The following is a 26,374-nucleotide window of genomic DNA, read 5'->3' on the forward strand; positions in this document are numbered from 1 at the left end:
TCCTTGAGCTTCTTTGTCATGGATGGAAGGTAAGGACTTCAGTGATGACTCCCTTCCTACTTTATCTTGTTTTTTCATTGAAACAAAAAGAGGAAAGTAATGAAGGCAAGCAAGTCTTCAGTGTAGCTCTTCTCTCCTTCCTATGAATCAAAAAATAATAAAATCCCCTGTCCTGGCTACACATATGAGAAGCATCCCGGAGGTAAGAGAGGGTGGTGTTGGGTAAGGCACACATAGGGGAATCTAAGGATGAAAGGCAGGTACGAGAGGGTGACCGGGCAAAGGAACAATGAATGCGCACAGAGAAGACAGATTTTTTAGGAAATGATATAAGAGAGGTGCAAGAAGGAGAGACGTGAGGGAATACGGGCTAACAGTCCAATGAAGGAGGGTTAGGAGGGTACAGAATAGGAACCAGGACGAAGCCAGCAAAAACAGACCAAGAGCTATAGTTGTCAAATAGTACCTCCTGCAGTTCAATCAAGCACTGATGCAGAAGTGAAAGAATGCACTCAAACAGGCAATAACTTTAGATTAGGGATGAATACTCCACTGGGTGGAGTGAAGAATGATAACAAAGTCTCAACCCCATGGCTGAAAGGAGCTGTTTGAAGAGAGCCTGTGGTTTCATGGGTCGTATCCAAAGCCCACTTTATAGTAAGCAGTGAATCTGTTGGCACTTTCACTTTCAAAATCCAGACCTATGTTGAGGAGGCGATGCCGTGCTCCGGTGACGAAATAGCTGTCAATAATGTAACTGTCCCTGCATAGTGGTCAATATACATTCATATACAAAATACATTTGTATCTTAGCTCTTCCTCCTTTTGCATTCCAAAGAGACATTGATCTTGGCTGTTCATGGTGTGGACGTTTCACTTAAATATCTTCTAAAACAGATCACTCAACTGCATACTTTCTGGTATTTGGGCACTCCTTTGTGCTTTCAGAAAAAAAGCTGCAAAAAAACAGAACCTCTATGGCTGTTATGTTGTGTTTCAAATTAAATGTTGTAGAGGGGTAGTGCCAGACTTCTACGATGCACTGCATCGTACAAGCGGTATTCGTACAAGCGCCTTGAGACCCTTGCGGGTGAGTAGTGCGCCATACAAGTATCAATTTACTGCAGTTAAAATATTTTGATTGAAACAATAATGTATATATCGCCCGATAGAGGTATTGAATTGCATAGGCACAGTTCCAGGCCTTATTACTTTCAGGCAGAGCATGTCAGTTGTAATACTAGTTAGATCTTAAAAGTTGGTAAAATCCTCACACTCCACTTCATACAAGATCATATTGAGTTGGATATCATTGGCATTTATATGCTAGGTGATCTCCTGCCCAGCTAGATCACACAGTGATCTCCATTAAACATCAGTAAACATTGAATCTGACCAGGGCACATCATCACTGTGAGGACATAAGCAAATCATTTGTTGTTTCTAGCAGTTACTTCAGTGGTTACTCTTATTAATTCTTCTTATCATCCCAAGGTGGCAGTGGTTTGTGGCTCTTGTACAGCTGGTGGTGCGTATTTGCCAACCATGGCAGAAGAGACTGTCATCGTAGACAAAATTGGAACAATATTTCTGGCTGGACCCCCTTTGGTTAAGGCTGCCACTGGAGAAGAAGTATCTGCTGAAAACCTGGGAGGTGCAGCGCTTCATGCTAGGTATGTATTCAGTTTTTTTTTAACTTTCTCGGTTCATTAAATCGTTGTAATCTGATAATGCATCCTATACGATGCTCCTCCTTGTTACTCTGGCATATATATTGTGTTGTTTGTTTTGAAGGCAGGGAACAGTGCAGTTCAAAATATTTTCCAATTGGAAATCCATTTTACTTTATTACAGGGGTTTGTACACAAAACTGTGCAATACTGTTCATAATTCAATTTTGAACCGCAGCAGATATATAAACGTAATGTGTTATGCTGATACCAGAATTAACTTAAATACATTTTTTATTTGACACTCGCACTTTCCTTCTGTGCTCAGGTTTTTGGTTTCCATCGTGGATAAGAATTGTCTTGTATTGTTCTTGGGCCCTCTTTCAAGTGACCCCTAATTTCCGATTTGATTTGTAACGGGAATTACTTACTAAACTGGAATTATCCTCCAAACAGGTAATCATGTGTGTCAGCCAAAAAAATTACTTTTTTGCCACCCAGAAGTTTCCCTAAATATTGAACATTTGTAGGAAAAAACGGCCATTTGCGGCAACATTTTCATCTGTAACTTTTTGTCACGATGGCCGATTAACAAAAGCAATGTACTATTACGTCCGCTTGAACCTACTGGTTACGGAGATATATAGGGTTTGTAGGTTCTCCAAAAACCCAAGGTACCCAGTGATAAGATGTGTGGCCAAGCACTCACCTGAAATCCAGGACCGTCTGCAGGGGCGATGAGTAATTCTCCAACCCTCCCATAACACCTCTCAACGCTACTGAGGACAACAGGAGACCTGGCAGGTGTCCCAGGGAGGAAGGGGATTAGACCAAGAAGAAAGAGAAGACACAGCTCCGCTCCGCCGACTTGGACCAGCCAAGATCCTTGATCTGACTTGCAGATCCATCTTTTATCTTCTTTACCTTTTAAAAAGGGATTAATGTTATAAACCAGTCTTATAAGAAAAGTATGACCTTTAGTTTCAGATTTAAGTCTATCTCATTACCTCTATTTTGGATTGGTAATTCTCTGTTTTTTTGGGAACAGTATAAATTATTGTTTCTTCCATTGAAATCCCTTTAGCTTACACAAATAGTCACAATAAAGTTGATAATTGGTGCAGAAAATAAGGAAACAAATATCTATGAAGATATGCACACTTCCTGCTTAAACCTAAATATATGTTTTTATGTTGAACTATCTCACCTGTATTTCACATGTGATATTATCAGGATAAAACCAATGCACTGATACTTCTCAAGCACATACAAAAATATGTAGAGCCAGCACCTGCTTTCAATTTCTTCATTTTTAAACTTGCATTCTCAATATGTACAATAAGTAAGAAACAGAATTATGGGCTTTAAACGTAAGAAAACACAAAGGCAAAGCTTAAAGTGTTCACTTAGCTGACTTGACTATTTCAATGTCCTGCACTTGACTGTAACGTTGGAGCCGGCTTGACAACTTGATTGTAGTCTTGACAAGCGTAGATGAAGTTCCGTCCAAGAAACTCGTTCTCCAAGCGAAGGACTTCTGATGACGTGAAGAATTCAGGAATCTCCTTCAAACGACACGGTGCGGCTGGGAAGGTAAACTAAGCCAATCGCTATGTCATGGGGGTGTGGCTATTTATAGCCAAGGAGCAGAGTGTTGTCCAGGGCTTTGTTCCAGCATCATAAGCAACGTTTACTATGACACATGGACACGTGCTCGGTTTACGGAACTGCTTTGAACCGTGAACAGAAATTGAGCGTTTCCTTGATGACCAGGAAGCCTAGTCAATGCGAGTGATTCAAGAACGCATCGGCTTGGTTTTCAATTATATAAAAATAGAAATAAAACACAAGGATATCATTAAAGGTATGATCAGTCCTGAAACCATACATAGGTGAAAAAGCATTGGTAAAATAAAAACGTTGCAGCATGATTTAAGGGGTAGTCATGGGAGGTAACAGTGTAACATAATTTAATAAGGAACCATGGGGATGTTGGCAAATCAAGCAGACCATTACACCAGCTGAGGAATTCCTGACACCCAGAGCCAACAACTGAGCTACACCATAGAATGCTTTTTTTATTGAGCATCGAGTATAGACCAATTCATATGGTGAAATATGTAGAGTGATACAAAAGGGGATGATGGACGAAGCGCTTGAGCAAATCAAACACTCACCCCTAGTCAACTGATCTGGGTTTAATCCATCACCATTCTTTAGCTCACTCAGCCACCCCAGTTCAGACATGGCCATATGCAAATCAGTCTGACCCTGTGCCTCATGGGAACAGTCCAGCCCGAACTGCCAAGCCATGTCTTCCCTGGACCGGAAACCAGCATCCTGGGACCGGTTTCGGATTCATAATCCTCATCAGCCAGGCTATCTTGAATCCAGTGGCCAAGTGAGCAAGGGACTCACGTCTGAGCATACCCTGCCAACTTAGGGCGAACAAAGCGATACAAAGGGGATTATGGACGGAGCGCTTGAGCAAATCAAACACTCACCCCCAGTCAACTGATCTGGGTATAAACCATCACCATTCTTTAGCTTATATGTAGAGTGAAAAGAGTATATCCAGGAAACCTATGTAGTTCTGAAATGTACAGAAGATATGGTGTTTAGGAGCAGTGCCTATTTTTACATCTCGGAACTTGTGGGTAGCCATACTACTGTATGATTTAGAGGGTTTGTTTCAAAATGTCTTCTTTCTTATACACTGGTTTACATATGAAAGACCTAAATCCAGCAAAATCTAATTTGTAATAATACATTTTCTACTATTCTATGCTCGGACAAGTCTTGCAATGAAAATGCTGCTTCACTTTTGTGGTTAAGCCAAGTTCCCGCGGCAGGAAACCGCCCAAAATTTAACATGTATAGATCACATTTTTACACTCAAAACTAACCCTTTATTTACAAAGTGTGGTATCTGTAGATTTTGGACCCTAGCTGTATTCGACGTCGAGAGCAGTGCAATACTTCTATGATCCAGCCCATAATTTGAACCTGAGTGCCAGGAGATGGAGGGCGAGGCATATTGGGAGGGGTCTGAGGACCCTCTGGCACAGGAGTGCCAGTCTTTTCAGGACTGGGCAGGTGAACTAGGGGATTGCAGTGGTTTGGACACTTCGCCTGACACTGGATTTGTCTCCCCTCCTACCGTGGCTACGGAGGAGGGGGCTGCCTATAGTGTGGTGTTGACAAGGGCATCCAAGGCCTTGTCTCTTGAGCTCCCCGTCGAGGCTGTGAGGACTAACCTCCTCACTGAGGTCCTCAAACCGCAGGCAAGCTCTTCGGGGCCTCTACTGCCGTTCAATGAGGCCTTAACTGATGCTCTGTTTGGCACTTGGTCCAGGCCCGCTACAGGTCCCCATGTAGGGAGGAACATGACCAGACGCCACCGCCCGGCCCCGGGCGACCCTTGTTTTCTGTCCACCCACCCCACCCCCGAGAGCCTGGTTATCCAGGCCTCTAATTCCCAGACCGCATTCCCGACAGCTCCCCCTGATCGGAAATCGAAAAGGTATGAACAGTACGGAAAAAAGATGTTCTCCTCACTTAGTTTGGGGTTGCGGTCGGTCAACACCATTTGCCTTTTGGGCCGTTATACCCACTCTCTGTGGGACACGGTCGCAGACGTGCTGCAACAATGCCCGGAGGAGGCCTGGGTTAAACTCGCCCAAGCCCTTGCGGAGGGTCGAGATGCGGCACGGTATTCTATTCGATGTGAGCTGGATACCACGGACTTGCTAGGCAGGGCGATTGCAACGACGGTGGCGGTTCGCCGCCACGCCTGGCTGAGGTCCGCAAATTTTTCGGCCGATGTCCAGAACACCCTTATGGACATGCCGTTTGTTTGCCGTCGCCTCTTTGGCGACAAGGCAGACAGTGAGCTTGAGCGCTTTAAGGACTCCAGGGCTACGGCCAAGTCATTGGGCCTGTCGGCCCGCGCCAGCAAACTGCTGCCTTTCGGGGCCAAGGAAGGGGCACCCCCAAACGTCCTGCCAGCCACGGGCCGCATACTAGCATCCAGCGTGGGGCTGGACGTGGTAACCGCCGTGGCGGTGCCAGGGGACAACGGCGAGGCCAGTCCACATCCACCCCCGCAGCATCCGCCTCAAAGCCTTCCTAGTCTGAGCTTTCAGGCCCATTTAACGCCGGTGGGGGGCAGGGTTCGCCATCACTTCATCCACTGGCGGGACATCACATCGGACAGGTGAGTGCTGCAAATCGTCCAAAGGGGCTACTCCCTCCCCTTCGAGGCAACACCTCCAGCCATGCCACCGCAATACAACCGCGTGTCGGGGGATCACTTGAAACTTCTGCACGAGGAAGTTGCGGCCCTCTCGGCCAAGGGGACCATCGACCGTGTTCCTGGGCCAGAAGTAGGGTGTGATTGTTACTCCCACTACTACTCATGGTTCCCAAGAAGGGCAAAGGGGGCCTACGCCCTATCTTGGACCTGCGGAACGCCAACGGCTTCCTCCGGAAAGGAGAAGTTCACGATGCTGACCCTGGCTCAGGTCTTTGCTGCCCTGGACCCGGGAGACCGGATGGTAGCTTTGGACTTGCAGGACGCTTATTTTCACATCCCCGTCCTGCCGGCCCACCGGCGCTACCTGCGGTTCACGGTAGGCCTCGAGCACTTTCAGTTTACCGTACTCTCCTTCGGACATACCAGCGCCCCTCGGGTGTTCACGAAAGTGATGGCGGTGGTCACAGCTTATCTGCGCAGATTAGGGGTGTCAGTCTTCCCCTATCTCGACGACTAGTTGTTGAAGGCGGGCTCACCCCAGACTGTGGTCAGCCATCTCCAGACTACGGCTGACCTCCTGCACCTGCTGGGGTTCTCCATCAATGTGCCGAAGTCACACCTTTGCCCCTCTCAGAAGCTCCTCTTCATCGGAGCGGTTCTAGACTCAGCGCAGTTTCGGGTTTATCCCCCCGAACAGCGGGTTCGGGATATTCATCTCTGATTCCGATCTTTCAGCCTTTATCCCGAGTCTCAGTCAGGTTGACACTGCGGCTTCTGGGGCTGATTGCCTCCTGCATCCTCTGGTGCATCCCTCCAGGTGGTGGATGCGGGCTCTGCAGTGGGACCTGAGGTTTCAGTGGGCCCAGCATCAGAGCAATTTGTCCGACCATTTCTTGATCTTGGAGGGCACTGCAAGGCAGTTGCAGTGGTGGCCCACGGACCGCGATTGGGTCAGCGTCAGATCCCTCTCCCTACCCAAACTAGCATACGTAGTTGTGATGGACGCGTCCCGCCTGGGCTGGGGGGGCCACATGGGAGAGGCGGAGATCAGAAGCCTCTGTTCTTTGGCGGAGTCCCATCTCCACATCAACCTTCTGGAGCTGCGGGCGATCCGGCTTGCACTAAAAGCATTCCTCCCCTCTGTCCGGGGGAGTGTAGTGCAGGTGTCGGTGCATGATGGATCACGAATGGCGTCTGAAATCCGGAAACATGGCGCAAGGTCTCTTTCAGTAGTGGGGAGAGCCTTTGTTAGATCTGTTCGCCACAGAAGAGAACGCGCAATGTCAGTTCTGCGCGTTGGATTTTCCAAGGCGGCACTCGCTCGGAGATGCTTTTCGTCTCGAGCGGAGCTGCGGTCTGTTGTACGCCTTTCCGCCTATACCACTTCTGCACAGAGTGCTGAAGAAGATCAGGCGCGACCGGGCCCAAGTCAACCTTGGGGCTCCGGACTGGGCACGAAGATACTGGTATCCCGAGCCACTCAGCATGTCAGTCGATCCCCCAATTCGTCTGCCTCTTCAGGAGGACCTTCTGTCGCAGCAGCAGGGGACGGTCCTCCACCCAAACCTGTCCAGCCTCCACCGCCATGCGTGGAGATTTAGCGGAGACAGTTGAAGCCATTTGACTTGCCTTCTGAAGTCTGCGATGTGATTCTGGCAGCCAGGCATCCCTCCACAAAATCGGTATAGGCCTGCAGGTGGAACAAATTTGTTGCATTGTGCACAGCAAAGGCTGTGGATCCACTCTCTGCCCCCCTTTCTGAGGTTCTCCTCTTTCTTCTTTCTCTTGCCATGGGCACTCTTAAGGGCTACCTCTCTGCCATTTCCGCCTTCTTAAGGTTCCCTGATCAGCCTTCTCTTTTCAAGTCCCCAGTTGTAAATAGGTTCTTGAAGGGCATCACTCATATGTTTCCCCCTGTGCCTTTCGTGATGCCTCAGTGGGATTTGAATCTTGTTCTGACGTATCTGATGTGCGCTCCCTTTGAGCCACTTCATAACTGTCCTCTTCATCTCCTTACTCTTAAGACTGCATTCCTGGTTGCCATCACTTCTGCCAGGAGAGTGAGTGAGCTCCAGGCTCTTTCTTCACAACCTCCTTTCCTTTCTGTCCATCCGGACAAAGTTGTGTTGCGGACGCGACCCTCTTTCCTGCCCAAGGTAGTCACACTCTTCCACATCGGGCAGTCCATCACCTTGCCCACCTTCTTTCCGCCTCCGCATCCCTCGAAAGAGGAAGAGAGGCTCCACCGTCTGGACCCAAAACGTGCGCTCTCATTCTATCTGGATTGCACACTCCAGTTCCGGGTGGATGACCAACTCTTTGTTGGTTACGTGGGCGCTAAGAAGGGATGGGCGGTGCACAAACAGACCATTTCTTGATGGGTCATTTTGTGCATCAAGGCTTGTTATTCACTGGCTAAAAAGAAGCCTCCTGTGGGGCTGCGTGCCCATTCCACTCGGGCCACAGCGGCTACTACTGCCCTGGGTCAGGGAGTCCCCTCGCAGGACATCTGTCCGGCAGCTATGTGGGCCTCGCTGCACACGTTCGCAAGACACTACTGCCTGGACGGCCAAGTCTGGAGAGATGGCTTTTTCAGCCGTTCCGTTCTCCAGGACTTTCTGGCGTGATTATTGGTTCGCAAACCCACCATTGGGGTTGGTATTGCTGGGGTATCTTTTCTAAGGTAAGGAATCTAATACTAACCTGTTTTTTTCGGATGCACAAGTTACTTACCTTCGGTAACGATATATCTGTAAGAAACAGTAGTTAGTATTAGATTCCTTACCGCCCCACCCATCCTCCCCGTTCTGCGAACCGATATCTAGGGTTAAGGTCATCCCTTTTCAGGGCCCTAGTTTCATGGCACCAGTGTTGGTTTTTATCATGACTCTGCATTTCTGGCACGGAAAAGCTGTGTATAAGAACTGACGTCAGCGCGCGAGAGTGACGTCTAAGTACTCCGGCGACGTCAACCCGGCGCCGACGATGGACGCGGAGCCACAGACGACGCCTAGCGGCTCGCAGGGGTACTGCTACGCAAAAGTTTCCGGATCCAGACTGACGCCTGGGGATATTCTAAGGTAAGGAATCTAATACTAACTACTATTTCTTACAGATATATCGTTACCGATGGTAAGTAACTTGTGCGATACTGCACCACATCATAACACAGAGCTGTCATCGATATAAAGCGAAACGCTAAAGGCAGTGACCACATAGTACGATGCAAAAAGCTGAACGTAACAATGACCAAGTGTGAGAAACTGATCAATTACTCTCTGGCAGGAAGGAGAATGATGATCTTCAACCTCAGACCAGGAAGGATGACCCAATTGCGAGCACACGGGTGGTGCTTGCAGAAGTTACAGGTCCGAAAGAACAGCAGCTGTTGTGCAGCTGTGTTGCTAAAACCTCCACTGGCATTTGACACCGCTAGAATGCAGAATATTGGCACCACATGGACTGCATGGATCGACTAGTTCGATGATTTTATAGATGCCTTAGAAGAAATAGATAAGAAAATCATTAAGTATTTAAAGAACCTTGCCTTTGACAGAGTAAATGAAGAGTTCAATCCGATGACGAATTTTGATTATGAAAGGTACATTTTCAGTCAAGTGAGACTGCAATCTGGTGAAACGATGGATGCGTTTGTTGATAGACTTTACATGCTTATCAAATACTGTAAGTTTAATGAAGAAGAAGACATACATCTCAGAGTCATCGATTGGTGTCTTTCAGGGTCTTTCAAAAGACGCATGTTGAGAGAGAGACGCTCCGTTTAGAGACAATACTAATGGCTGCAAGGGCCGATGAAAGAGCAGGTCGACATGCTGCAGATATGGAAGCTGAAATAACGACAAATGAATCTGCATTGGTCATGAAAAACCGAGCACAAGGTTGTTGCGCGCAAGTGGACGTCTTCAAAGAAGACAAGGTTGTGTTTCTGATATGGGTTTTCATTTCTCGATAATGGCAAATGTTCAGCCATAGTAGAGACATGCAAAGGTTGCGAAAAAAAACCACTTCATAATGGTTTGCGAAAGAGAAACCAAATACTTCACAGCCAGAGGAGAAAATTGACACAAGAAGGTTACAGAAGTATTCTCGCCATGCCCACAAGGCCAAAAGGCAACATATGTTATGGCAAGTAGAAAGTAGACAAAGTTGATCGTTGCCAAGTTCCTTGTACAAAGACTCGTCAACTTCATTATCAAACACCTGTGAAGAAGATGGAGGTGCGATGATAATATCGACCAAGGAACCACAGGCACACGTAGGCAGGCTGCTTGGAAGGAGGAACAAAAGGTGTAGGCAGACCACCAAATAAAACATCCAAATCCAAATTCATTTGGACATTGCCCCAAGATTAAAATAAAGGTTAAAGGTTGCCCCATAATCTTTTTCATAGACAGTGGTGCATCGATTAACATTATGGCAGTCGAAAAGTTCAACAGCATGTCTACTGTGCCATGCCTAAATCCTTCAAACAGAAAGTTATATGTGTGGGCTGCTTCTAAACCATTGAAGAGCCAAGGGTCATTCACAGCGGCAATGTGCCATAAAGCTGTATCGGTGCAAGGGCCAATTCACTTTCTTTGAGGAACTTCACTGTGCGTGCCTATTCAGTTTTGCCACTGCTGCTGACATGGGACTTTTATCTCTCCATTGCAGCCTCCACACTCAGTCTGAAGTTGCGAGTCAGTTTCTGTTGTTGTTTCATGTCCCAGGCAGACTCTAAACAATTAAAGTGCGACTTCACATTAAAGAGAACTTTCGCCCTGTTGTCCAGCGTCACCGTAGAGTTTTTCACTGCAGAGAAATAACTAGAAATGCTGTTGAATCATGACATCATTGAGTGCTCCACCGGTCCTACGCCAAGGGTTTAGTCCATAGTGGTGGTGCCAAAAAGGGACAGTGGAGGTGCAGTGTCCTTCTTTGTTGATATTCACTAGGCCAGCAAAGTAATCGAGAGAGAAAGAAATCCTGGTCCACACATAGCGGACATGATCATGCAACTGAACGGTGCCAAAGTCTTCTCCTGTCTTGACCTAAACAAGGGATACCATCAACTCGAGTAAGAAGAGAAGTGCATGTACATTACTACTTTTTCAACTCCTGTTTGTTTGTTTAGATACAAAAGATTGAGTTTTGGAGTGTTGTCAGCTGCAGAAATATTTCAGGATGTTATACTGCGAATAATTCAACCCGTCACACATGCTTTTAATTAGTAATGACATACTGGTATTCGGAGAAATGCAAAAGGAGCATGACAAGGCCCTTTTACAGATGTGCCAGTTACTTGATGATGCAGGTCTCACTCTGAATGCATCAAAGTGTGAGTTTCACAAAACCAAGCTTAAATTATTTGGACACATATTCTTTGATGGGAGAATGACTACTGAGCCAGATAAAGTGAAAGCACTGTCAGCTACATGCCCCCCACAAGAGTTCACCTTTCTGCTATCCGTCCTAGGCATGGCCATTTATTGCTGAAGATACATTTGTGACATAGCTACTGTGAGTGCCCCATTGAGAGACTTGACAAAATAAAACTTCCTGTTCCAATGGTCTGCTGAATGTGATCAAAGCTTAAAAAGAATAAAACATGCAATTGAGAATGCAACCAAGATGGCCTACTTTTGACCCCAAGTCACAGGCTGAGATCATAGTAGATCCGAGCCCGGTGGGTTTGGGGGGCAATCCTTACTCAACATAATGGTCATCCAAATGCTCAGAGACACATTGTGGCCCATGCCAGTTGCAGACGATTTGACACAGGATGTGCGTATTCTCAGCTGAAGAAGGAGAGTCTGGCTGTAGTGTGGGCCTGCAAACATTTTCATGGGTTTCTATACAGGAAATGTTTCACTATCATTACAGACCAACAAGTGCTACTCACTATTTTTGGAAACTTGAAAGCCAAGATGCTCATCACATTGAGAGGTAGGGATTGCGACTGTCCGAGTAAGACTATTCAATTTTACCCAAGCTGTGTAAAGATCAGAACGCTTCTGATGGCTTCTCATGAGTATCGCTACATTGTCGCAGTTCGGTATCCAAAACAGCGGAGGAGTACATTAACTTATTTGTGAGGTCTAATACACTATGAGCCCTATCAGTTGGAAGATTATTGCTGCTACTAATGCTAAAAAGAACATACTTATCCCCAAATACATCATTAAACTCAATCGTGGGAGAAAAACGCTCATCCATTTGCTGATGATGTTGAGTTTCAAAAATTCAAAAATGTATGGGATAAACTGTCCTTGACCAGAGAAGACATTCTCTTGAGAGATTTGAGAATCGTCATACTTAAGAGCCTAAGACAGCAGGTCTTTGATCTAGCCCATGAACAACATTGTGGCATTGTAGCCACCAAGAGAGCCCTAAGAGACTGAGTGTGGTTCCCGTGCTTAGAAGAGCGAGTCGAGAGGGAACTAAAAGAGTCCCTTCTTTGCAATTTGTCTTACCATCAAAGTGACGCAGCATCCGTTGACCATGTTTGAACTTCCTGCACAGGCACTTTGGGCCCTTAGGAAACGGACATAATCTCATTGTAGTCATTGATGAGTATTCACGCTTTCCTTTAGTAGATGAGTCATGATCAACAGCCCATGACAAGGTCTTCGAGCGGCTGGATGACAGCTTTGCAGCATTGGGTATCCCGCCATTCTCAAATCTGACAATGGTCTGTTGTTCAGTAGCAAAGAATTAAAGGAGTGTCTAGTCAGACTATATGTCAAGCATCCAAAGTGTACACCTCAGTGGCCCCAAGCTAATGCTTTTGTGGAATGATTCGTGGGTACTCTCAAATGGGTAATTCAGTGAGCTTCGATGGAGGGGGATAGAGTTCAACAAAGCCCAGTGCCAGGCCCCCATGCTTATCATGCAACCCCTCACTCCACAACTGGTGGGAGTCCTGCCAATTTGCTATTTGGGAAAGCCATCTGACCCAAACTGCCACAGTGCACAGTAGACAGATCATTGAATGCTGATAAGGTTCGTGTCACAGATACTTCTTGAAAGTGCAAAATTAAAACATATGCCAATCGGTGTCCTGGTCAAGCAGAAATGAAAGCGGAAAACAGACACTCTATTTGCTGAGAGTTGTGAGATGTAAAGGACACATTGTGACTGTGCTTCGTCAGGGAAAGTCCATCACATGGAATTCGTCACACTTTAAGCACCTACCTTGATGATCGTCCGCTCCTGCAATTCTAAACCAAGCAATCCCACCTAACAGTTCAGATAAAGCATCAGAACCTGTGCCATTGGTGCTTGGTCAGAGTGCCCCTCAACCACCTCATACCACTCGATCTGGCCGACTACTGTGAGGGCCTTGACAAGTTAACGAAGAAATATAATGTGTCTGTTGCTTATACTTTTTATTTAATAATGGGGGTGTTGTGCAACTATGTGTGCTAGGACCCTTGCGGTTGTGGGCGGACTCAACAGAGGAATTATGCAACTTGCTGAGAGGTGTTCAGGTGTGGTTATTAACGGTTATGCAGTAATTAGAGTGCAGTGTGTGACTGTGGGCTGAGGAATTAAGATGTCTGTTACAGACCTCAGTGTGTGGCGTTTTCATTTGCATGCTCCCGGGCTTGGAGGACCATACACCCACCAGAACTATAACACTAACTGAGCGCCTTCATATGTATTATAGACTGCCCCAGGCCTGGACGTATCCTCAGGATCGAACAAATGCTCTATGGGGTCCACCTCTCAACCGCCCCAAGTCTGGATACAATATATACGCAGACTAAAGGGTGGTTAAGCGGGGGAAGGAAAGGATGGGGACAGCAGGGAGGGAGTCCTGTAACGAGATACAAAAGAAGAGGTCAGACCTAACCATCAAAACTACAAATGACTATCTCTTACTATCCCTCTGTACCCATTCTCCTACTGACCTGTAAAGGAAAATACACAATCCGATGCACAGTGGGGTTGAGCTTGTCTCTCCTAATTTCACATAGATGTCTGTGAAAATGCACCTGTGATGATGGGGAGCACTCATAAGGCTCAATCACGACATTCTGTCGTAGACCCCCACTGTAATAATGAAATAGAAAACAAGTGCAAAATTGTGAGCAGCAGCAGTGATCCAATTAAAGTCATCCAATAGTGTCGCAAGCCAGATATTCCTTGAGGCATTCAGATCACCAGAACATCCAGCACACATACCACAAACGAGGGTAGTTACGTCACTCACCCTACTACACAGCAATGTTTATAAATGGTTCCCAATACAGTCAATATCAAAAGAGAGTGCTATCAGGACTTCCTTCACATGAACTCTCGAATTAGAGAAGTTCTCCAACGCAAGGAAATCGTAGCACCTTCCTGTTAATGTAAAAATGAGCAAGTAACCACCAGTACCCTTAGAACAGCAGGGAACACTGGCGTGATTTTAGAAATGCTGAGTAAAGCCAGTAGTTCAAGAGAACACCCAAAAAACGTCCGTGTTCACTGAGGATTCAATAATGCATCCAAAAGAAAGGGAATGGAAAGCGGTGCCCAGGGCACCCTTAACCGACCAGGAATCAAGGCAGGAACGTCAGCAACAGAGATTCTGCGAGGCGGAATAATCGGCATCGTCTTCCTCCCGCTTGCCCGATTTCATTCTGTTCCTCATCACGTGGGACGCGTCAGCGATGTGACGTCCGACGCGAGGCGTCACCACGAGGCTGCTGGGAATTGTAGTTTCCGATCAGCGCGGACCTGTGCGAGCACCATCGCCGTGTACCCTGACATAGACTGACTTGAAGTATTTTTGCATGTATTAGTTCCAGAGTGCCTTATTGAAGGTCCCAAGATTCCACTGTTTCAAGGGAACTTTCCTCAGGCGACTTTTGTCCTGATGAGACCCAAAGACAAACTACAGGTCAAATAGTCGACATCCCCTCCCTAAGTTGCTTTCAAAAGATGTATGGTTCGCCAGGAGATCCCATTTATGAACAGAGAGGCTCTCCTCATATGTTTGCTTGATATAAAATCATATTCAATCTTGGAACATGTTCACTGTCTTGTTCTAGATTGTTGTTTACTTATTAGTAGCTCGCTGTCTGAGCACTGTGTTGTCTGCTCTAATTTTGATACATACTTAAATGTATATTGTCATGATACTAAAAATGTGAAAATCATTATCATGCAAGAAACTGTTTCCTATATCCTTTTTCAATAACATTGATTTTGGTACAAGTTACTAATTGAGTTTGCACACTTTCAAAGCAAGTTGATGTTTTGGTGAAGGAGTCCCACGGGACATTTGTTTGACTTATTACAATTACTCTGTTTCTCGTGGTCAGTCAGGGTGGTTCTTGTGTTTTATACAAAAGTTCAACACATAAGTTCCCTAAAAAGCACTTCAAATCTAGTCAAGACTTTACATTTTTGCCACTCAGGCTTACTCCTTGACAACGTGGCTTATGATCCATCCATCATTACGTGCAGTGTGGGGACTATAATGTACTTGTTAATCAGTGAACATAATACCTACCACGTTCTGACAGCAGATAAAGATTCTGAGCAGACCATAATCTAGTCAATTATTTCCTCAAGTAGAGGAGCAACATTTATACAACTGCTTGCCTAGTGAAGTAGTGGCCCATGGAAGGGTAGGTATCCATGTGCAGCCATTGAAAGGTTTACCTTATGGCAGCTCCACCTCAGTCAATTTCCCAATGCTTCACTTTTGTATGTTACAATATAAAGCAGGAGAAAAACATAGGGCTGGTTGAGATAGGCATGAGGAACAGTAAACATGACTCTCCTTTCTCTCCTTACTTAGAGTAGGCTCTACAATAATGACATGGTCCAGTTTTTTTTAGCTGTTTCACAAATTCAATCTGCAAAGTGTTGATCCTGCAGCCTTCCCATTTCCTCTAGAGCATATGAAGTGGAGGCTGCTGCGTCTGTAGCAGTAAGACTTTTAATGGCGGTCATCTGAAAGTCAAGGAAAGACATGACTCTTCCTGTGCTGGTATGGCGATAAACAACATACTCATTGTATGTTGCCATCTGGATTAGGTAGGTAAACAGTTTCTTATATCATGTGCACGTTTTACTACTCGCATAATATTCATTTTATTTATTTATTTATTTTTATTTATTTATGTCATTTATAGAGCGCTTGAATCACCCCGGTTGGGGTATCTCCGCGCTGTGGACGTGTAGAGGTAATGATTTGGACATTAGAAGAGCGAGGGTTTGAGTTTTTTTCCTAAAGGACAAGTAGTTAGTACATTTGACGGATGTCCAAAGGTAGTTGGTTCCAGAGTTGCGGGGCTAAGAAGGAGAACGCTTTGCCTCCTAATCTTTATAACAAAATGGGGTTGCCAGGGCTCGAATTTCATACAAAGCTGCTCTTTATTTAGCAGTTCTGGGCCTCCGTTTCGTGGATTCCGGAGGCTCTTGTATTAATTCATACAATACTATACATTTCAACTCATTTGCATTTTTCACAACCGTCAGAGGTTTTCACCGACCTTGACAATTAAAATAGTTGATACAAACAACAGTCTTGTAAATGATACTCAATGCAGACATAAATGATAACATTCAATAACAGTTAAACAAGTGGCAATTATAGTGATAAAACAACTCAATATGGTACACCTGTACTTATTTCTGTGCAAATCATAATGTACCAAGTGAAGGAAACATAACACAAATGGGCCTTTAGGTTTTCTCAGTTCCCGAGTTATTTTTAACTTATGTCACTTGTTTAACTGTTATTGAATGTTATCATTTATGTCACTTGTTTAACTGTTATTGAATGTTATCATTTATGTCTACATTGAGTATCATTTACAAGACTGTTGTTTGTATCAACTATTTTAATTGTCACGGTCGGTGAAAACCTCTGACGTTTGTGAAAAATGCAAATGAGTTGAAATGTATAGTATTGTATGAATTAATACAAGAGCCTTCGGAATCCACGAAACGGAGGCCCAGAACTGCTAAATAAAGAGCAGCTTTGTATGAAATTCGAGCCCTGACAACCCCATTTTGTTATAATGATTAATTGTCCAGCCAGGACCCGTAGGACAAACCCCCCCCCAGTGTTAAAAATTGCCTCCTAATCTGGCATGTTTTATGCATGGGACAGTGAGAAGGCCTTTGCCTTTTGAGCGGAGGGTACGCGAAGGTGTGTCTGTGATCAGTTTGTCCGTCAGATATTTTAATCCCATATGGTTTAGGCTTTTGAGCAGCATACCGCAAATGTTGAATTTAATTATTTTGCGTATGGGCAGGGTAACCAGTGTAGTTTGCGGAGAAGGGGGAGTGAAGGGAGTTTGGTGAGGTGCATTGGTTACTAGGCGGGCTGCTGTATTCTGGACCACTAGGACACAGGCTGCTCAGGAAAGTTTCCTTGGCAGAGATCAGTAGGGCATTACTGAAATCTAGTTGGCTGAGTACCAAAGCGTGTACCAGGGTTTTACGTGTGAAAGGGGGTAGGAAATTAAATACCTTGCGGTGCAGGCCGAGTGCATGAAAGCATGCCTGTTTCGTTGGGATTATATGCTCATCCAGGTTGAGTTTGCTATCTATTGGGACCCACACGTTCTTGACCACTGACTTGGGGGATGGTGCAGGGCCCAGTTCCACTGACCACCAACTAGGTGACCAGCTAGTAACTGCAACTTTAAATAGCATTATTTCTGTTTTTCCTGCGTTTAACTGCAGGAAGTTGTTCCTCATCCAGGATGTTATGGTTTTCATCCACTCTGCGAAGATGCTTTTGATGTTAGGGGTGTCTCTGTCGAAAGACAGGAGGAGCGGAGTGTCATCCGCATAGGAAATGGGGGTAATCCCGATGTTTCTTAGGTGTGCTGCAAGCGGGGCGACATATACGTTGAATAGTAAGGGGCTGAAGAACCTTGTCATTCTTCTCCACTCCGCCCATGTAATCAAGTATACTGGTGGGCTTGTGATCTTGGCCATCTGACCCCAAACCGTGACGGGGGAAGTGCTCTCATCATGAATTGTAGTGAGCACTTACACATCACACTTATCATAGAACTTGTGTGAGTAGTTGGTTGGAACACAATGCAGTGCTCTGGGATTTCTGGGCCTTCTTACAAACAAGCTCCTGCGGGAATCCTTTGTGGCGGCAACAAACTGTACCCATGCCACAGTGCTAGCTTTTTAACCCATTCACTGCGGCGGCTATTCCGCCGCAGTGCTAAGGGGGCGGGGCGGAAGAGCGGCGGGCGCATGCTGGTGACGGAACCGCTCCGTCACCAGCGTCGGTTACACTGTGCTTATGACGGAGCGGTTCCGTCATGGCCCCTCCCGCTCAATAGAACGCCCAGCGTTGGCGCGGAATTCGCGCAGGCGCGTCGGGCGGGCCATGACGGAATCGCTCCGTCATCAGCACAGAGCCATCGCGGCTGATGGCGGAGCGGTTCCGTCATCAGCAGGGGAGGGGTTAAAGCTTGCTGAACAGCTCTACTCCTGTGTAGAAATTGTTCATATGAGGTTATAATCTTTGTGAAGGCCTGGCTGGACAACCTCCTATACAGTCTTTCCTGTGACTCTTAGCGTAGGAGAGCAGTCTACATGGTTTAGAGTGGAGTCGTTCCCTGTACACCAGGGGTCTCCAACCGGTCGATCGCGAGCTACCTGTAGCTCGCCGACCCTTTGGGAGTAGCTCACGCTGCTATCTAATTATTGAGACGTCATTTAGGTATTTTATTTTGTAACCCTTCATTCTCTTTGAAAGCTATCAGCCCTTGCCCGCCCTCACACAAACCAGCTGCTCTGATTGGCTGAAGTCAGCTTAGCTGGGGTGGGGCGGGCTGAAGAATGTGATGTTCTTCCTCTTAGTCTGCGCCACCTTTCTTTTCAAGCTGGCACCGCGCTTCGCATTTACTTTCCGTTTGGGCCTCCCGGAGCAGATGTGAGGTAAGTGGGCCCCTGACTGAGCATTTGCAGGATCAGTAAAAGCGACTCACTGCATGCAACGCCCTTTCATTTTAATGTTGGCTGCCACTGCGCTTTAGATCTACCTTCGGTAATAAAGCGCAGTGGCAGGCAATGTTAAAATTAAAACTCCTTTCAGGAACTGGGCCGATACCGCTGTGGCAGCCTGTGTTAAAATGCAATGTTCTTGTTTGCACTAATCCGCTTTCACTGACTTTACCACGCTTTCATTTCCCTTGCATAGTATTCAGTGAAAGCGGCTCAGTGCATGCAAGTAACTTTGATTTTAACATCGGCTGCCACTGTGCTTTACATCTGTATTAAGGAATAAAGTGCGTGGCAACCAACGTTAACATCAAAGTTCCTTGCAGGCACTGACTGTTACCACGGTGCCAGACAATGTTAAGTCCTAAGTGTTTGCCTGCACTGAACAGCTTTCATAGTCCTGTAAAGGCATATGTATAGCGCTGCGTAGTAATAGCGAAGGATTAACAATACAGTAGGGACAAGGTTAATGTTTAAAGATAAAGAAGGATATCACCTAAGGAGTGTGAGGTCTTGCTCTAGCTGTCATCTGGGCTCCTCTCTCGTCTGTGCCTTAGCTCGTCTTAGATCCTCTCCTGCACTCTTGGACACACATCTGCGCTGATCACTCTGCACTGGATTCCTCTGCCCCACGAACTCTCTCCACCCTCCAGCTTCAGCCTAATTGTTTTTGCCGCTCTGATAACCGTTCGCTCCACTAGCTTCTTCACTCTGTCTGATTATCTCTGTTCCAATGTCCAATTCACTCCAGCTGCTCACAACTCCTTCTGATAAGTAACTGCTTCTGACTGCTTCCTTCAGTTCCAAACATTATCTCACTTCTCTCTCTTCAAAACACCATCTGCTCACAACTGCTTCTGGTTTCTCTCTCTGGTTCCAGCTCACTGACTGTCTGTCTGTCTTCTCTCTGCTCCAAGCATCCACTGTATCTTCTTCTCTGCTCCAACTCAACTCCAACTGCTACTAACTCTCTCTGTTCCAATCATCGACTGAACTCCTTCCAACTCAAACTCTTTCTGACTGACTCCGCCTCTGCACTTCACTAATATGGAATGCTGTCTCCTCATGGAAAGTTCCAGCCAGCAGCCTCCTCCCACCGATTCCATGTACCAGGCTCCTTGAGCTAGACGCAGCCACAGTGACCAGCTGCTTGTTTCGTCTAGAGACGTGAGCCCAGTGACACTTCCTGATTAGATTCAGCTCTGGCCGGTTCTCTCTAGTTCGCTTAGGGCGAACAACACCTTATAACTAAAACATCACCTTTACCCTGAAAGCATCTCAGTTCTGCAGGGACAGAAAGCAAAATGGAGTCTCTCTAGTTCTGGGTCTTGTAGGCCTGAGAAGGATGAAATAACACTTAGCTCTGTCAGAGTACCTACACAAACCATACCAATATGTAATATAACGTCAGGACTACAGGATCCACCCTCTACTATAGGCAGGATGATGAAAGGACACATAATTATGCCAGAGCCAATAGGCAATAGATGGATTAGAGTCAAGAATAAGGGATCTATCATCATATAAAGCAGCTATCCTCTAGTTTATGCTGCTAGGTCTGGAAAAAGGCCTTAAAAGGACCAACACAAAGCAAGAATAGAGATTCAAGATGTTAGCAAGCTTAAAGTCACCAGCACTCAGAAATAGAGCCAAAAACCATGTCAGTACAGGTACCAGACCACGGAGGAGGCGCAGCCGGAGACGGCGCGCAGGTGCCCGGGAGGATGAGAGTGTGGAGAGTAACCGAGTCACAGTAAGAGAAGATGGATCCCTACATATGGACGAACCGGCGGAGTTGCACCCTGCGTCTCCTGAGGAGATCCTGGTACCTGATACATTACTGCCGTCTGAGGAGGAGATATCTCCGACCGGTGCAACGGTCCCGGAGACGATTGGAGCGCAGGGGCAGCAGCAGCCGGATGGCTTGTCCTGAAGTGCAGCCTGGCTCCTGACTCTTTTCTAAAAACCCTGGACAAGAGGCTGGACACTGCCTGGACAGTAAGAGGGCTCTGATGGGAGAGGGGTCACTGCCTAAATGCTGAGACCTGGAATTGCGTGACGCAGGGGGGGAGGGCGGGGGAAGGGTTCAGGGTCGGGGAACAGTACTAACATTGAGGTGGAGTTTTTTTTTTGTTGGTCCTGGAGGGCGGCCTGGGGGGGGGAGTCGGGTTGGGGGGGGTGTTTTTTGGGAGGGATTTCACTGTTTGGGGATTTGGGAATGCTGTGTACGTCCTGGCACCGGCAGGGGAAGGGCATATTAGCGTCTTTATTTGTTGCAGTAATATTGCTCGTGGGTGGGGGGTGGAGGGGGATTCTAGACCCTGTCATGGGCACTTTCCTGTCTCCAGCAACCATCAAAGCGGTGCCGGCTCGCATCCAAAAGAAATACAAGCCGGCTACCTCGGACCCGGTCTTTGTTAAGACTGATCCTCCTGCAGACTCTGTGATAGTAGCCGCGACCCGAAAGACACCTGCGGTCCTACCTCTTCGGTTCCCCCGGATAAGGACAGCAGATCCCAGGACTCATGGGGTCGTAAGGTCTGCAGTTCAGCGGCTTCTGCTTTAAAGGTCTCCAGCGTGGCGGTGCTTTTAGGCCGGTATGACAGAGCTTTGTGGGATTCTTTGGAGTGCTTTAAGACCAATCTACCAAAGGAAGATCAAAAGGACTTTGGCGAAATAGTGACTGAATGATCTCTGGTGGCAAACCAGATGATTAGCACAGCAGCGGACGGCGCAGTGTTATTAGTGCATTCTTACGCGCATGGAATATTCGCTAGGAGATCATCCTGGTTGAAATTGACAGGACTCAAACTGGATGCGCAGCACAGAATCTTGAACCTCCCTTTTTCTGGTTCCTCGCTCTTTGGCACACATGCTGATGAAGAGATGAGTAGAATGAAAACCAAGCTGGACACAGTCAAGGCAGTCTGTTTGGAGAAGAAGGAGTTCAAACGCCGGTACAGACCCAACCAGCGCAAGGGGCCCCAACAGAGGGTTCAAACCCCTCAGTGGTCCCAGAATAAGACCCAGGGCAAGACCCAGTATCAGGGGAGAAAGTCCAACAGAGGTAGAGGTGGTCACCAGCAGCAATCCGCTACCACAGCGAGAGGAGGGAAGTCATGAACGATGGCTTCCTCTGGCACCGTTGTCCACTCCAGTGGGATGAAGTGCTTCAAAACATCTGGCAGAGTGGTGCAGCATCACAAAAGATCGTTTGGTGCTGAATATAATGCGTAATGTATACGCACTACGTTTCCGTGCGCTCCCAAAAGACATACCTCCGAAAAAATATCGACCACACCAGCTGCAGCTGCTTCGAAAGGAGGTGAAGGCTCTTCTTCAAAAACAAGCTATAGAAGAAGTTCCTCCCTCTCAAAGAGGAAGAGGTGTTTACTCCAGGTATTTTCTTGTCCCCAAAAAAAGATCAGGAGCACAAGTTTCGTCCCATCCTAGACCTTCGTCTCCTGAACAAGGTCATAGTCAAGGAGAAGTTTTGCATGCTGGCCCTTCACCAAATATGTCCACACCTAAAAGAAGGAGATTGGATGTGTTCAGTGGACCTCCAAGAAGCTTACTTCCATATTCCGATTGCGCAACGTCATCGCAAATACCTGCGGTTTGTGGTCGGCCACAAACACTACCAGTACAAAGACCTCCCCTTCGGACTCAAGTCGGCTCCACGAGTCTTCACCAAGTGCATGGCAGTGGTGTCAGCCTTCCTGCACAGAGAAGGTCTCTTCGTCTATCCATACTTGGAAGACTGGCTTCTGAAGGGACCATCCCCGCTGCAAGTGCGAAAAGACTTCCAAGTCTGTCTACGGCACTTACACAATCTCGGCCTCCATGTCAACATGGAGAAGTCAGTGCAACAACCCACTCAGACCATCCACTACCTGGGCTCCGTTCTGGACACAAGCTTGGGAAGAGCGTTTCCTTCAGAGGAGAGACTTTCTTCGATGCAACAGAAGTGCAAGTCTCTTCTCCAAGCACGCAATCCAAAGGTCCGACAGGTGGAGTCCCTGCTGGGATCGATGGCGTCCTGCATTTTTCTCATCCCCAATGCCAGGTTGAGAATGCGCCCGTTACAACAAGCGTTGGAGGACCTGTGGGATCCATCGACAGGTCGCTGGGAAGATCGGCCTCTCCCAGGCAGCGAGAAACTCCATCAGGTGGTGGACTCCACTTCAGAATCTGTTGGTGGGAGTTCCTTTTCACCAGCCCATTCCAGTGCAGTCGGTGGTGACCGACACCTCTCTGCAAGGCTAGGGAGCACACATGGGGTGCCTCCAAATACACGGGCAGTGGTCAGTAAAAGAACAATCCTACCACATCAACATGCTGGAGCTACGAGCAGTCCACCTGGCTCTGAAGGCTTTCCTTCTTGCAACCGTATCCAGCTCGGCCTTGGTCCAGACCGAAAACACGACCACCATGTTCTATCTCAACAAACAGGGTGGTACACGGTTGCACCATCTCTCCTTGGAAGCCCAAGCGATTTGGCACTGGCTGTTTGCCCGGAACCTCTTGTGGTGGCAGTGCACCTTCCAGGAGAGAAAAACATCAAGGCAGACGCACTCAGCAGGCACTTCGAAGATCAAACAGACTGGGTGCTACACGACGAGGTAGTGGCAGACATTTTCCATCGTTGGGGTCGTCCAACAATAGATTTGTTCGCAGACGACGAAAACAAAAAATGCCACTTTCGCGTCCAGATTCCACCTTCCAGTGACAAGGGGGAATGCGATTTTGATGGATTGGTCAGGGACATTTGCCTACGCCTTTCCTCCCCTGCCTCTGATCCCGAAGGTTGTATCCAAGCTCATCAGATCCAACATGCAGAAGATCCTGATAGCTCCAGACTTGGCATGTCAGTGTGTGGGCGTGGGAGGAGATGGGCGCGGTAACAGTAACAGTCTGCAGACCAGAGGATTTCTTCAAACTGGGTTTTATTTTTAAAGTTCGCCGGGTTCGAAAGGTGAGCCTCTCTCTTGCAAAGTTTATACTGTCCGTGGTGGCGGTTCTGTCTGGCCGATGCAGCTCCTGGTGGATTTCTTCTCCTCCCGCTCGGGTACGCTGTCTCCGGACCGTAAGGAAAAAGAGACCAAGAGAGGGAAGCCGTTAGTACGCCGTCTGATACCGGCTAGCCCGATTTGGGACCTAGTGGTTGTGAGGGAGCACCTGTGTTTATACAAGAAGAACGTGCTCGTGTTCGGGAAAGAGGATTGGCGTGAGGAACGAGGGATGGGTAAGGTAGGGTGAAGGGTATGGGAAAGAACACGGGAAAGTCAGACACAGGGGTATTTACAATAATTACAAAGGGGCGCTCTTTTTCCCCACCCAGGCTGCCCAACGCCGCCGTACCTGAGAAAGCCACACTCCTCCCTCGGGAGTGTGGCACGGCGGTTCACAGGGTCGTTGGCCTCCTGGCTCTCCTCCGTTCTCGTTTCTCCCGTCTTCTCCTCGCTTTTCCTTCGGTTCCTTTTCTCCGCTTCCTTCTCCAACCTCCGGGGTGATGTCACACCTTGCATACAGGACTTCCTGCCCTTTCACCAATCTTGAGCCTCTGGCGTCAACAGGGGGCGGAGTCTCGTCTTGGTCGTCACACGCCCAGTTAAAGGCGCCGGAGTCATATTCATCGTCCTGTTCAAGAAGGCTTTCCCATTCTGCCCTCGGAGAGTCAGTCTGTAGGGAAGGAGGGGAGTTAGGGTCAGGGGTCCACCAGTCCTCAAGTCCTCCCGCCCGACCCTGTTACACTCCACCCCCCCCTGGATTCTCCCGATCGGGGAGAACCGGTACCCTCGACAAATAGTCTGCATTGCTATGGTCTGACCCCTTCTTGTGCACTATTTTAAAGGAAAACGGTTGGAGGAAAAGAAACAATCTAAGAACTTTGGAGTTCTGGGACATATTTGTCTGCATCCATTGCAGGGGCGCATGATCCGAGTGTAGTGTGAAGGTTCTCCCCTCCAGGTAGTATCGTAATTTGTCCAGCGGATAGCCAAGCACTCTTTTTCGACCGTTGGGTATTTGCGTTCCCTAGGGTGGAGTTTTCGACTTATGTAGAGGATGGTGCGTTCTAACCCGTCCTACCCCTCCTGGGATAGTACAGCCCCCACCCCTGTATCTGAGGTGTCTGTTGCTAGAGTGAATGGTTTCTCGAAATTTGGGGGTATCAGCACCGTACTGGATGTGATGGCTCTCTTTAGGTCATCAAAACCCTTCTGGCTTCTTCAGGTGGGGGTTTTGCTAGGTCGAGTTTAACGTTCTTCTTGAGGAGGTCTGTCAAGGGAGCGGCTACGTTTGCGAAGTTCATAATGAACCGCCTGTAATAGCCGATAAGACCTAAGAAGGCCCTTAGTTCTTTCTTGTTAGAGGGAAAGGGGGAGTTAGTTATGGCTCTTATTTTCTCCTCCTGGGGGGCAATCACCCCCTCCCCCAACATAAACCCCAGGTATTTTACTTTGGGATATGCGACCCTTGACTTTTTGGAGTTAACATGGAGACCTGCTTTTTGTAAGGCAGTGAGGATTTTGTCTAGGTGTTCCAGGTGTTCCTCCCAGGTCAGGCTGAAGATGACTATGTCATCGAGGTACACTGAACTGTACTCGGTGTGGGAGGCTAACACTGTGTTCATCAATCGCTGAAATGTTGCCGGGGCTCCGTGTAGCCCAAATGGTAGCACGTTGAACTCGAACAAGCCATCGTCAGTGGCGAATGCTGTTTTGTGCCTGTCTTTTTCCCGCAGTGGCACCTGCCAGTAACCTTTGATCAGGTCTAGGGTCGTGATGAATCTGGCTTCTCCTATTCTCTCTATAAGCTCGTCCACTCGGGGTATAGGGAAGGCATCGAAGGAGGATATTGCGTTTAAATCTCGAAAGTCCATACAAAACCGGGTGGACCCATCCGGCTTTGGGACCATCACTATGGGCGAAGCCCAGTTACTTTGTGATGGTCGTATGACTCCGAGCTTAAGCATGTCCCTGACTTCTCTCTTAACATCTGCTCTCTTAGCAGCTGGAATACGGTAGGCCCTCTGCTTGACCACCTTGCCCTTTTCTGTCTCTATGCAGTGTTCTGCTAAGTGGGTGCAACCTGGAGTATCCGAGAACATAGGGGAAAACCGTTGCAGCCATTGTATGAGGTACCTTTGCTCGGTCGCCGTCAGCTCTGGGTTAATGGGAAGTTGATATAAAGTAGTGCCTTCGTCTCGGGAAGGCAACACTAGGTGGGCAGTTTTAGGAGGGGGACCTATCCATTTTTTTAATAGATTGATGTGGAAGGTCTGCTACCGGGTGGGAGCGACCTGTACTCGGTAGGTCGTTTTGCCTATGGTCTCCACGATCTTGTAAGGCCCCTTCCACTCACTCCTGAACTTTTGTGTGGAAGAGGGTAGAAGTACCAAGGCCCAGTCACCCTTGTTCAACGCCCTCCATTTCTTACCCTTGGCATAGTATTGTTTCTGTTTGTCCTGGGT

At 47.4% G+C, this 26,374-nt stretch overlaps 1 protein-coding gene across 1 annotated transcript in view; it reads left to right on the forward strand.

The window, feature by feature from the left end:
* Positions 1-26,374, forward strand: part of LOC147747372 (methylcrotonoyl-CoA carboxylase beta chain, mitochondrial-like) — a 299,929-nt gene that overhangs the window by 117,204 nt on the left and 156,351 nt on the right. The window contains exon 5 of the mRNA XM_086953849.1: positions 1,495-1,673. Coding sequence (XP_086809975.1) covers positions 1,495-1,673 — 179 coding nt within the window. The remainder of the gene's footprint in view (positions 1-1,494; positions 1,674-26,374) is intronic.

Source organism: Lissotriton vulgaris, chromosome 1_1, assembly GCF_964263255.1.
Source record: "Lissotriton vulgaris chromosome 1_1, aLisVul1.2, whole genome shotgun sequence".
Classification (NCBI taxonomy): domain Eukaryota; kingdom Metazoa; phylum Chordata; class Amphibia; order Caudata; family Salamandridae; genus Lissotriton; species Lissotriton vulgaris.